We start from the raw sequence: 13,457 nt of genomic DNA on the forward strand, positions 1-13,457 counted from the left end.
GTATGGGGCCTTACTGAATTTTTTCATGAAACTTTCACTATATATATATATATTTATGTGTAATATTTCACAAGGATATATATATATATATATATATATATATATATATATATCCTTGTGAAATATTACACATAAATTAATATACCGAGCTTACAAATTTAATTATTCGATGGAACTTCAGGAAGTTGAGTTTCTTTTTATTTCGGATGAAAATAAATTGAATCAAAAAAAAATTTTTATTCACTCAATATTTTTTTTATACAAAAAATGGATTAACAAACTGTTGGTTAAATACAGATCTTTTCTTACAAAATTTATTACTTTGATAACGTTATCATTTTCCCGAGAGGGCATTTTTAATTAATAATTTTCATAAAGCTGATGAATCATTTTGTCGTGCGAAGTGTGTAAAAAGTTTTCAAATATTTGTTGAATCAAAACGAACAATAGCAAAAAAAAATTAATCAATATTTAATTACGACGTCGCATTCGTCTAATGACAGAAACGATTCGTCTTTTAGGAAATACTAGTCTTTTTTTCATTTTTATTGGTATACGATTAGGTATAGGTCGGTGTACAGGTCGCTTAGGTCTAAACAATTTTCGCAACATTAATTCAACACCGAAAACCAATAAAGCCGTGATTATGGTAACACCGACAATTATATAAGTATATTTCAAATCCTCGTTTACGATCTGATCATACTGTTTATTTCTTTTAATCCTTTCAATTTTTTTAATTTTCTTTAAAAGATTATTATTTCTTCTATCTAAACGATTTATAAAGCCCGTCTCAAATGAAGTTAGACCGATTTCATCAAACTTTTTTTTCAACGCCCAATTCTTACGCGTCCAGTAGGCATATAATTTTGTAAAAACAGGAGTTTTTGATAAGTACAAATTTGGAAAAGATTTTATAAATTTTAATTGTTGATCAGTTTTATAAATGCAGGCGCTTGTTGAATTGATTCTAATATTTTGACTGTATTTATATAAACACACATAATCACATGGATGTAAATATTTCTTATCATCGTCAGTTACCCATATATTTTGACTAATTATATCCTCATGAATTTCGAAATCATAGTACACGTGATAGTTATGATCATACAAATTTTGTAACGTATCAATATAATGAGTTGAAGGGTTGGACAATAATGTCGATATTTGACCTTGAATTTCTGAACTCATCGAAAAAATAAAAAAAAATCCGGTAAAGAAAGTAATACGCATCGATAACCTATCGAGAGGCGTGAGTATTCCCATATTCAGTGACAAACTAAGAACATCCAATAACGATCGTGCAAAGTCAAAATTATTAATTATTATTATTATTATCGTAATTAGTAAAAACACTACAGTTGATAATATCAGTAATTCAAGACTATAAATATTGGCTATCTCATTGGCTATTGAACTAAAACTTCTTTTTTGGGTTAATATTGAAAATGTAACTTCATAATACTGAGTCATAATATCTGAATGTGTATAATTTGTATTTGAGATAGACCATAGTTTTTCGTTAATATCATAATTACCATCAGCTAATACTTTTAAATATCCCTGTTTAACTGCTTCGCGAGCAACATCAGGATGAAGTATATACTTTGCTGGTGTAATATTTAAAAAAGGATAAAAAGCATCCAAATACGGAAATGCTCGACCGGACGATTTGTCAGATGTATTTCCATAATAAATTACATCATCGGTAGTTGCCTTTGGTAATTTAAAAAAAAACGTAGTTTTTACATCATGGCTGTCTAAAATTTTCGTTTTGTCAAATGTAATATTGTGGCAAATTTTATTATCTGTAACTGAATATCAATACTGTTAATTTTAAAACCTATGAAAAAGTATTAATGCTTAGATTTGCAAAAAAAAAAAAAAAAAACAAATTTTTACCATTAAAGAAAAGCTGGTTATATATTGTCCATTTCTTGTTACTAGCTTTGTCATTTGTTGCAACTTTTTTCCACGGATGTGGTGCGAAGCTTGTGAATGGGTTGTAATTATAAATTATCAGAGTACTATTACTTGGTTCATGGCATAAGAAGAATGATTTCAACAAATCCATTTTCCACAATATTTTGAATGTTTCGCTAGCATTTTCACAAGAGTTTCCGATAATAAAAAACAAGGATTCAATGCTCCAGACACTTGTAGATTTTAATTTAATGAGAAGTGTTTTTAAATTTTCAATTGAGTTAGTAACCGACAAAACATACGTCGGATAAGATGGATTGTGCACTTGGATTTCTTTGGGTTTAAAATTTTCGTTGATAATTATTGGAGGCGGATTTATTGTTTCCCATGGAATTTTGTAGATATCGTTATACAAATCTTCAGTAATAACAACAGGATTTAAATTTTCAGTGAAACATAAGTCGAGAAGTTGCCTCTGTTGATAACAGATTAATTACAGAATGAAATCAACAATAATTAATAATAAATAAAACAAATTTAATTACCACTTGACGATAGAAATCGATCGCTGAATCTCCCAGAGGAGAATCGTAATGTTTTATTTTACTATTCGTCACTTTAACTAATAAAAAAATCACTATGATTTGTTTCAAATGCATTGAAAATAAATATAATTCAACAGATTCACGTTGACTAACTTGAAATTTTACTTTCTATTTTTAAAGTAAAATAATTATTTAAAATGTTGCTAAATATAATAAAGTATCTTATAGGAAATACGTCTGATCACGCCGGAAAAACATTTACAATTGACCTACTATGTGCAATTATACAGAAAATATTGCACACTGAAAAAAAATTGTGGTTGTCAGAAGCATCTAAAGTATTTTTAGTAGTAGATTGTTATAACAAAATATATCGTTAGAGTAGCAATACTAGGTTTTTGCATTAACCATACTATTATGTTACACTTCCCATACTTATTATTGTTGTTATAACGATTAAAATTGTCAATATATCAACACATAGTTGCTACAGCAAACATATATTTACAAAGGATAAAAGTAGACTATTTTTATCGACAGAAAAATTTTTCTTATGCGTAAATAAAAAATAGTATGAAAATTACTTCATAATATTATTGACAGTTTTGACCGAATAACGATACGTAAAATTTCCACAATCTTTCTAATATTAATACTATAGAAAATAAATTTTTAAAAAAAGTATGAGTAATTAGCAATCTAGTCTTTGTGCAAATAAAATGAAATATTGTTAACGATATTGCTCTTATATACAGTTTTTTTTTTCAGCGCAGCTTTCAATAGAGTGAAAGCGTGGTTTATATTAAGACTTTGTTTTTAAGTCTTTAACTAAACATAGTTTGGTAGAATCAAAATTTAGCCGATTTTTTTTTTTTTTAGTAAGTAAAATGTAATTTTTTGAAGAGGTAAAACGAGCGAGGAAGGTGAGGAAAGGAAATTATTTCTAAATTACAGCAGCTTAAATGTCATATATATATTACATAAAAAAAAATCCTCTTAAAATTTCGCTCATTCTATGCCGGAAATAAAAAGTCATCCACTCTGCAAATTTTTTACAATATAGTGCCTCCTTTAACTCTTCAGCACCCGCGCTATGAGTTTTTTTCTCACACTTGACTTGAAATATTTTTTTCTAAGTAATTTCAAATGGAATGACCTAGTGAAATTTTTTCTGTCTTAATAAAATTTTATGCTTTTTATGATTTTGAAATTCAAAAATTATTTCGAACGCAATAAATAATTTTAAAGGATTTATTGTAAAAATCCATGAGACTTTTTCTCATCACGCGAGTAAAGTAAGGAGTAAAAAAATTAATACGGTTCGTCTTAGTTCGGACAGTTCCGAATCTTTTCGGCAATCGCCGCCATTTTGTTGAACCGTTACATCTGTCGTTACTTAGAAAATTAAAAAATAAAAACAAGCGAAATATTCAAATAAATTATAATTACATCATTACTGTCCCACACTACGATTACTGTTCATCTTTATTGATAAAAAAAATAGTCTTCTGATCGATTTTAAGAGCTTGACATTAAAATAAAAATAACTAGAAAATAATGCGGAATTCGAAAAAATTTTATTCGAAATAACTTCTAGGGAATAAAATTGTCTACAAAAAAGGTCCCATGATATTTTGTAATAGGTCTGATAGTTTCGCCGGAAAAGTAAAAAGATCTCGAAATTTAATATGAATTCGACTTCAACCTCAAATAACTTTCGAACAAATAGATTTATCAAAATATGATAAAAAACTTTTTTTGTAGATCATTCAATTCCCTACAAAAACATGCCTGCCAATTATTCCTATGACGCATCGTTAGCTACTTATAAAAATCAGAAGACGTAAAAAAAATTTTTTCCATGCTATTCTTATGGGAAATAGAAAAGTGCAATGCGGAACCTTTTAATCTTAATATTAAGAGCTCTAATTTTCACAGGCGTCTTTTTTTATCTAAATGAAACTTTTGAACCTGTTTGGAAGAAAAAAAAAAAATTTGTTTTTCGTTTTTTGAATCACTCTAATATGGATGTATGAAGGCGTGTCTATATGTTGATTAGACTGGGCCAAAAAAATTGACTATTTTTTTTTTTCATAGCTATATCGAAAATATTATTCAGAATGACAAAAAAAAATTTTCATGAAAGTTTGAGCCCTTAATATTAATTTCAAGAGGTCTATCATCGCTATTTTTAATTTTAATTCATAATTTGATGTTTTACGTCAGAATTGCATAAAACTTTGAAGTAAAAAAAATTTATTTCCACTTATTCTTATGTAAAATTAAATTCCCTACAAAAAAGGTCTGATTGAAAATTTTCGTCAAACAAGCCGTTTCCGATTAATGAAGCTTAATAATTTGATATATTTTTTCGATTTAACATTTTTGCTTTTGAATTTTGTAACTGACGAATCAATGAATATCTAATAAAGACCATGACAGATTTTTGAAGGAAATTTAATGCTCTACAAAAAAGGTCTCGTAACATTTTTTGCTAAATTCACTCCTTCGAAAGTTATTCACGTTATTGAAATCGTTTTGACTCAAATTCAACCTTGAATAACTTTCGAAGGAGTGAATTTAGCAAAAAATGTTAGGAGACCTTTTTTGTAGAGCATTAAATTTCCTTCGAAAATTTGTCATGGTCTTTATTAGATATTCATTGATTCGTCAGTTACAAAATTCAAAAGTAAAAATGTTAAATCGAAAAAATATATCAATTTATTAAGCTTAATTAATCGGAAACGGCTTGTCTGACGAAAATTTTCAATCAGACCTTTTTTGTAGGGAATTTAATTTTACATAAGAATAAGTGGAAATGAATTTTTTTTACTTCAATGTTTAAGCAATTTTGACGTAAAACATCAAATTATGAATTAAAATTAAAAATAGCGATGATAGACCTCTTGAAATTAATATTAAGGGCTCAAACTTTCATGAAAATTTTTTTTTGTCATTCTGAATAATATTTTCGATATAGCTATGAAAAAAAAAAATAGTCAATTTTTTTGGCCCAGTCTAATGTTGATATTCATATTTTTAAGAGGAGCATAATTGCGATTATTATTTTTTATGTAGCTTAAAGCTAAATAAAGACATTATTATTATTACTGAGAAAGCGCATAATATTTTTGTTTTATTTAACTTAAAATTTACGATGCGCCGAAGCGTGAGACTTTTTATCATCACGCGGGTAATGTTTTACGCTGCTCTAACGCGGGTGCTGAAGGATTAAAATTATATAAATGATTTATTTTAAAAATTAAACAGTAAAATTAAATACAATTTTTAATAAAATTATTTATTTTAAAATAAAATATAAATTATACCTGTCAATACGAACCTGATAAATTTTCATAACTAGTTACTTATTACAAAAATATATCACTTGTAATGGGTACGAAACAAAAATAATAATTAATTATCAATAAATAATTAAAAAAAAACATTGAGCTTCAGTTTACAAAAGTTTTAATTTTTTTTTTTTTAAGAATAGTTAACAGTGTTTTGTTTGTTACAGTGTTTGTATCATTTTTTTTTCTTTTTCAATTATTAATACAATTAATTGCAGTAGTCGATAGTGCGTAAATACTAATAAAAAATAAAAAAAATTAAACTGACACTTTTATTAAAATGATATCGAAAGCATTATTATTATTATCATTAATGTTATCATTATTATCATTAATATCATTAATATTATTATTATTATTATTATTCTTATTGTTATTATTATTATTATTATTCAAATAATTCGATATCAATTAAAAGAGGATAGTCCTGTAAATTATTTTATTTATTAAATCTCCACAATCATTTCACTTTTAATTATTTTATTAAACTCCATCGTATTGTTTCATTAATTAATCAATTATTTATTAATTAATTGAGAGCCTTCTACTCATATTACGAAGTGCATATTTTATTTTACGATACAATTATATTTTTTATATACATTTCATTCTTATAAATAAAAGTATTTATATATTTATTTATTTTAATTAATTAATTAATTAATTAATTAATTGATTACTTATTATCGATATAATACAATGTCATTACCGCTTTTAAAAATAATTTTCCTAATTTGGGACGCAAAACAAATATACTTTTTGTCAATCAAATTAATTATCTAATAATTTTTTATTTTTTTTAAATAAACAATAATATTTTAATTAATGTTCCAATGCTACGGATTATTAATTTATAATTACGGTATTATAATTAACAAAGAACACATTAATTTGATTTTTAATTCAATTGAAACATTTATCTTAATATTATTTTTCAATTAGATTGCAATTATCACAATAAATCATTTCTAATTAATATTCAAATTCAAATTGTTGTAATTAATTAATTAATTATTTGTTAATTTAAAATTCAAGTAATTTGTGGGTTAAATTTAAATACGATAATTAAATTTTTAGTGAGGTCAATATTTATTGATTAAAATCGATATTTTTAAGCAGTCCCATTAACATTTTTTTTACTAGTCATTCCGTGTATTGGAATGATTTTGGCAAAAATTCTCCATTTGTTTCATTAAAAACGTTAATTTACAAATATTATTTTGATAATTACTGTATCGATTTATTTTTAATGCAACACTTTTTTTTTTTTAATTATAACTATGATTGCATTCGTCTTGACTTCTTTTTTTTTGTTTATTATTTGTGAGTTAGTTAATTTTTTTCATTTTTACTACTTCCATTAATTCTATACAGATAGATATTTCATTTGTATTAATTTGATATAGATGATTTTTTTACGCCAATTAGATATTGATTTTCGATTTTTAAAAGTAGTTTTAGTTAATGATACTTAATTAAATAAATATCGTTATTTCTTATTTATTTTTTTGCTCATTAAATACAGAATAAATTTAATTACTACCGATCCTTGAAAAAGAATTACGGTCTCTTTTAAAAAAAATGTGAATGATAAAAAAACTCGAAGAAACTCATTTTCAACGCTCATTTACTTAATGTATTTTTTTTTGTTTTTTCATTCTTATCGTCTTTTTTTGTACACAAAATACCAACTTTTTGTGCTGGAATCGCACATTAATCTACAATATATAACGTATTTGTTATTTATATATATATATATATGAATTAGCTATCAATCAGTATCTACGTATATTGGTGTATTATTTTTGCAATTAAAAAAAAAAAATAAAATAAAAGAACAAATTTATTATTTATCTATGAATTATCATTAAAGCTCAGAAGTTGCTGACTTTTTTTTTTATCATTCTCAAAAGCTTTAATTACAAATATATCAGCAGCTGCACGAAAAATAACGAGTAATTACTAAACAATCTCGTTTGTACTTTATTAAATTATCTACAACTTTATTTATTACTAAAAAAAAAATTTCCCGCTAAATCAAAAGTTTCAAATTTACACAAATTTAAAGTCTAAACAAAATAAATAGAATTCCCCAAACACTCAAACCGCCATTACCTTTACAACCGTCAATTCGACAAATTTTCTAATTAAAAAAAAAAAGAAAAAAAATCGTCAAGAATAAAATTCACAGCTAATATATTTTTTACAAATAAAAAAAAAACGTCAACTCAATAGTTTTCTAGTCCCAGCAAAACCAAAAATTTATATTTAAATGTAAATTTAATTCTTCATGTAAATATTAATTTAAAAAAATTAAAAATTCCTTTTGAAAAAATTCAAATTTAATTATCCTGTGAACGTATACTCTACCAAATTATCTATCACAATTCAATCATAGTTGCAAAAAAAGCTTTAAAAAATTTTGAGAAAAAAAATCATCAACCAAAGTCTAATACTTGATATTTTATTCTATTCACATAAGTATATATATTTATATAAATATATACTCATTTGAATAAATTAAAAATTGAAAAATAAAACAAAATTAATAATTAGCGTACATTCTTATTGCGCATTCTATTCATTTTCTTTTCTTTTTCATTTAATATTTATAATATGTACAAGAAAAATTAATTAGCTATAATTATTTATATTTATATATATATAATCATATATATTTATAATGCTCCACAAGTTGCACGTTCGTCGCAATTTAAAACTTGATAATTACAATATCAAATTATTAATTTTTTTTTCCATACTCATCTCACTGCTTTTAATTACTAATTCATTTTTTAATTTTATTCGTTTTTATTTTTTTAAATCTTAATTATTCATTTTTACTTTATAATTATTATCATTATAATTATAATAATGATGAAAGAAGCAATTGCGTATAAAGTTAATCAACTACATAGTAGTCGTGATATTTTGACCATTTGAACGAGAGACAATTATATCTTTTATTAAACTACCAGAATAAATCTATTTATTGCTTATTATGACAATGCAATTAATTATAAATTTATAATAAGAATAATTATTATAATTATTATCATATCTTTAGTGTAATTATAATAAACAATTAACTTTAATTTAAAAGTATATTGGCACCACAAAAATTTATATTTTTAAATCGATAAATTTTCAAAAAAATTCATGGAAAAATATTATAATTTATTGGACAAATTAATCATTAAAATTACTCATCTAATCTTGTAATTATTTAATTAAACAATCGAATTACTTAAATCGGAGAAGACAAACAAGAGTTAAAAAAAATTTTGTAGGAAAATTTGTCAGCAATAAAATAATAATTATTAGGGACAAGATTTTTGCCTTAACTTCGAAATGAATGGTGTCAAATTTTGGAATTACAGTGGAAATATTGGCCGTATAAAAAATTTTTTTAAATAAAAGTTGTAGGGAATTTTATTTTCTAGAGAAAATGTTTCTTATGATTTTTTTATACGACCAATATTTTCACTGTAATTACAAAATTGAGACTCATAATGAATTATTCAAATTTTTGTTAATTATAAAAATCTTAATTTTGAAATTACGGTGAAAATATTGGTCGTATAAAAAAATTATAAGAGACATTTTCTCTAGGAAATAAAATTTCCTACAAGTTTTATTTAGAAAATTTTTTTATACGGCCAATATTTCCACTGTCATTCCAAAGTTGAAATTCATAATGAATTATTCAAATTTTTGTTAATTATGAAAATCTTAATTTTGAAATTACGGTTAAAACATTGGCCGTATAAAAAAATTTTTCAAATAAAAGTTGTAGGAAATTTTATTCTCTAGAGAAAATGTTTCTTATGATTTTTTGATACGACCAATATTTTCACCGTAATTCCTAAGTTGAGACTCATAATGAATTATTCAAATTTTTGTTAATTATGAAAATCATAATTTTGAAATTACGGTGAAAATATTGATCGTATAAAAAAATCATAAGAGACATTTTCTCTAGAAAATAAAATTTCCTACAACTTTTATTTGAAAAATTTTTCTATACGGCCAATATTTCTACTGTAATTCCAAAATTTGACACCATTAATAATTAATTATTTTTAAATTAACGCAAAAATTCTGGTCCTAATAATAATTAACCCATGTAAAAAAAAATTCATGCCAAAAATTTTCCAAAAACGTCCATGACAGTGAACTTCAACAATGTAACAATTTTGAACTTTGAGTTTAATTTTAATGTTAATTTTTGAAACTTTGAAAAAATTTGAAAGTTTCAAATTTCCAACTGTAGGCTTTTCCTTTGGGTTTTTTTAAAATTTTTTTAGGAAAAATAATTTGATTTGACAATTTTTTGGGTTTGAAGAACATTAAAAAAAAAGAGAAATTAATTAGGAATCATGAAAATTTTCGACTTTGTCAAAATTATTCAGGTATGAGGCAAAAGAAAAAATGATTTGAAAAAGTTTCTTTACTTTTATTAGAACTTTTTGGTAACGTCAGTTTTTTTTTTCACTTTTCGTACTCGTCCAAAAAATTAGTGATTGGAACTAATTATGAACTTTGTATAAACTCACAAAATTGTCAGTTCAAATCATTTTGGCTCCAAAATTTCAAAAAGAAAACCCGCCAAAAAAGTCTACACTACTTGAAAATTTTTCACACCTCTAATGATTTTAAAATTCCAAAAATGTTCAACTCAAAGTTCAGAATCGGCTCAACTTTGGAACTGCATTGTCAAGAAAATTTTTGGAACGAATTTGTTTTGCGCGGGAGTACACCGAAATTTTTTAATTTTAAATTTTCGCGGGTAAAAAATTTAAATAAATAAATTAGATAATTAAGACTAAAATTATAATTATAATATTTCTCCCTCAGAATTATTATTAATTAAAAATATTGCAATTATAAAATGGTCAATTACTTAAAAATATTTTTTTAATGAACTTCACTAAATTTTTTTTTTCTATTTTTTTTGTTACTAATTAATTTTTTTCTACAGAAAACTTTCATTAAATACATAACAAGAAAAACTAAAAATGAATCGACGCGATTCATTAAAACCTGTAACTCACGTCCAAAGATCACATGCAATTTTTAAATATTTTTATTTAAATTCATTAATAATAAATTATTTATTTTTTTGTATATAGTTGGCTGCACAAACAAAGCGTTTAATTACAAATATTATTTTTAGTCTTTGTAAAACATTTTTACTAATTAATTTTTATTTTTTTTCTTCTTTAATTTCAATAATATTTAACGCCATTTTTAATTATCAATTTTTTTTTTTAATTATCTATAACTACGATAACACTGCGACTCAAAAGTGTCAAAAGCAACTTCAGTATTTAATTAAAAATTTACATAAACGTCAAAAAAAAATTTTCATTTTAATTACAAGTAAACAATTAAATTTTTTTATATTTTATTTTTTAAAATCATTTTTTTTTTTACATAATAATTAAAAATTAATAAATTTAAATTTATGAGATGAGTATTAAAAATGAATGACATGATTATTTAATTAAAAAAAAATATTTTAATTATTTTAATAATAGTAATAATTAATAATAACAATTAACGATAATTAATAATTAATAATTAATAATTAATAATAGTAATAGTCAATAATAAACTTATTAATTACCGATACTGTACAAATTTTTCATTGCACTTTTGCATCTTTTTATTTATTTTATTCATTTAATTATTAATTATCTCGCATTAATTATCTTACGTTTTAATTTTCAAGCTGCAGGTTACGGTGTTACCCGATGAGATAAAAAGTAATTAATAAAATTACATAGAAACTATTAAATAAAAATTAATAATACAAATTTTTTATTTATTACTAAATAATAATAATAATTAATTAATTAATTAATTAATTAATTAATTTATATCGATGCCTGAGTATATTTTAATTGTCGAGTATCGAGTTAATAATTTCTTTTAAAAATATTTTAATCTTAAATATATTCATTTAATTGTCAATTAATAAAATATTAATTAATTAATTTTAAAATAAAAATTTTATTTTTTTTGATTTTTTTTAAAATATTTAAATTAAAAAAAAAGAGTAAGAGAATTTTAGTACGCAATCGGGTAACCCGTTTTTTTACTGATTTAAAAAAAATAATTTAGATGATTAATTAAATTCACGTACACGCGAACTCGACTGTTGTTTAAAATATAAATAAAAATTTATTAAATTAACTCAGAGTTTTTTAAAATTTTCTGAGCTTGTTTTAATTTATTTTTATTATATTTCGTCTCTACTCGATGACATGGAATGAAGATAAAGATGGCTAGGATAATTGCATTGCATTGAAGATTAATTATTTAAGCGATACGAGGAAGAGTAAGATGACGATTTATTTTTGACGACTAGTCGAGAGGACGTGTGTGAACGAGCCTTGAAAATAATTGTCGGATTATCGACCGTTTAGCACACGGTTGTCGATTATCCTATCACAATCTTCTTCTTGTAGACAGAGTGAACAAGAGATGTTTACTTTAAATATTTAAACATCTCTTTGGTAACAATGTCAAAAAAAAAAAAAAATAAAAAACATTCTGATTCAACAGAATTCAATCTGTACCTTTTTTTTTTTTTTTCTTTTAATTATCCTCTAAATTATCCGCGAAGTTTCGTCGCACATATCACGATACCACAACGCGTTAAGGTAAACCGCACTACACTCTAGCACCTCTACACATTGCGATTGTCATGGTCTGTGGAATCTGTAACAAAAAAAATTTTGATAATTAGTAATTTAAATATTTGTTTTATTTTATTTGATAATAAAATTTTTTAAAATATTTTTTATGGTGACACAAAAAGTAGGAGTCAGAAAATTTTAGTGGAAATACGACACAAGACCTCGAGTCCAGTCGTTTTTTAAATTTTAATTTAATTTTTACAGTGAAATTATTTTTCGCGGGAAAAATATTTGAATAAAAAAGTGTTTATTTATTTATGGAGAAAAATAATTACGGTAAAGATTTTATATAAAATTTGTGTTGTTATTAAAAAATAAAACTTTTTTTTAATTTTCTGGATCATTTACAAAAAGTAGATAATAGGGGGTGCGAATAGATCGAAGATCGAACTTCGAATCAAATAATTCAAACTTTCAAATAATTCGAATTTTTCGAAACTTATGATCCTGAAGTTAGCAGACAATTAACAATTTTCAAATTTTTTTTTTTGACAATTTAATTAAAAAAAAAAAAAAAAAAAAAAACTACAAAAATGCACAGGTAGAAAATTTTAAAAACTATAGGTGCAATTATTGAAATATTGTTTTTTTTTTTTTTTTTATTCATCATTTTTATAAAAATCCAAAAATTATTAGACGTCGGCTAGTTTCTGTATCACAAAAAGTCGGAGTCAGAAAATTTTAGTGGAAATACGACACAAGACTTCGAGTCCAGTCGTTTTTTTATTTGCAAAAAAAAATTTTAATTTAATTTTTACAGTGAAATCATTTTTCGCGGGAAAAATATTTGAATAAAAAAGTGTTTATTTATTTATGGAGAAAAAAATTGGGTGAAAAATAATTACGGTAAAGATTTTATATAAAATTTGTGTTGTTATTAAAAAATAAAACTTTTTTTTAATTTTCTAGAATAGATCGAAGATCGAACT

General features: G+C 23.6%; 2 protein-coding genes across 8 annotated transcripts in view; both read right to left on the reverse strand.

Annotated features, from left to right (window-relative positions):
• Nucleotides 1-247: 247 nt before the first annotated feature.
• On the reverse strand, nt 248-2,906 carry LOC130664946 (uncharacterized). Its single transcript, XM_057465145.1, has 3 exons — nt 2,472-2,906; nt 1,906-2,401; nt 248-1,817 (listed from the first exon to the last, which is right to left on the reverse strand). Exons 1-3 carry the CDS (start codon nt 2,583-2,585, stop codon nt 472-474), a joined length of 1,956 nt encoding a protein of 651 aa, XP_057321128.1. The 5' UTR covers nt 2,586-2,906; the 3' UTR covers nt 248-471.
• A 4,218-nt stretch (nt 2,907-7,124) lies between these two features.
• Nucleotides 7,125-13,457, reverse strand: part of LOC130665876 (phosphatase and actin regulator 4A) — a 215,155-nt gene continuing 208,822 nt past the window's right edge. For all 7 annotated transcript variants that reach the window (XM_057466503.1, XM_057466504.1, XM_057466505.1 and 4 more), the window contains one exon: nt 7,125-12,550. In XM_057466503.1, coding sequence (XP_057322486.1) covers nt 12,535-12,550 — 16 coding nt within the window. In that variant the 3' untranslated portion in view covers nt 7,125-12,534. The remainder of the gene's footprint in view (nt 12,551-13,457) is intronic.

Source organism: Microplitis mediator, chromosome 3, assembly GCF_029852145.1.
Source record: "Microplitis mediator isolate UGA2020A chromosome 3, iyMicMedi2.1, whole genome shotgun sequence".
Classification (NCBI taxonomy): Eukaryota; Metazoa; Arthropoda; class Insecta; order Hymenoptera; family Braconidae; genus Microplitis; species Microplitis mediator.

Coding starts and splice junctions, on each gene's coding strand:
- LOC130664946 (XM_057465145.1), bottom strand. CDS start 2,585: ATGCATTTGAAACAAATCATAGTGATTTTTTTATTAGTTAAAGTGACG. Junction 2,402..2,471: donor TCGATTTCTATCGTCAAGTG/GTAATTAAATTT, acceptor TGTTATCAACAG/AGGCAACTTCTCGACTTATG. Junction 1,818..1,905: donor TAACCAGCTTTTCTTTAATG/GTAAAAATTTGT, acceptor ATTGATATTCAG/TTACAGATAATAAAATTTGC.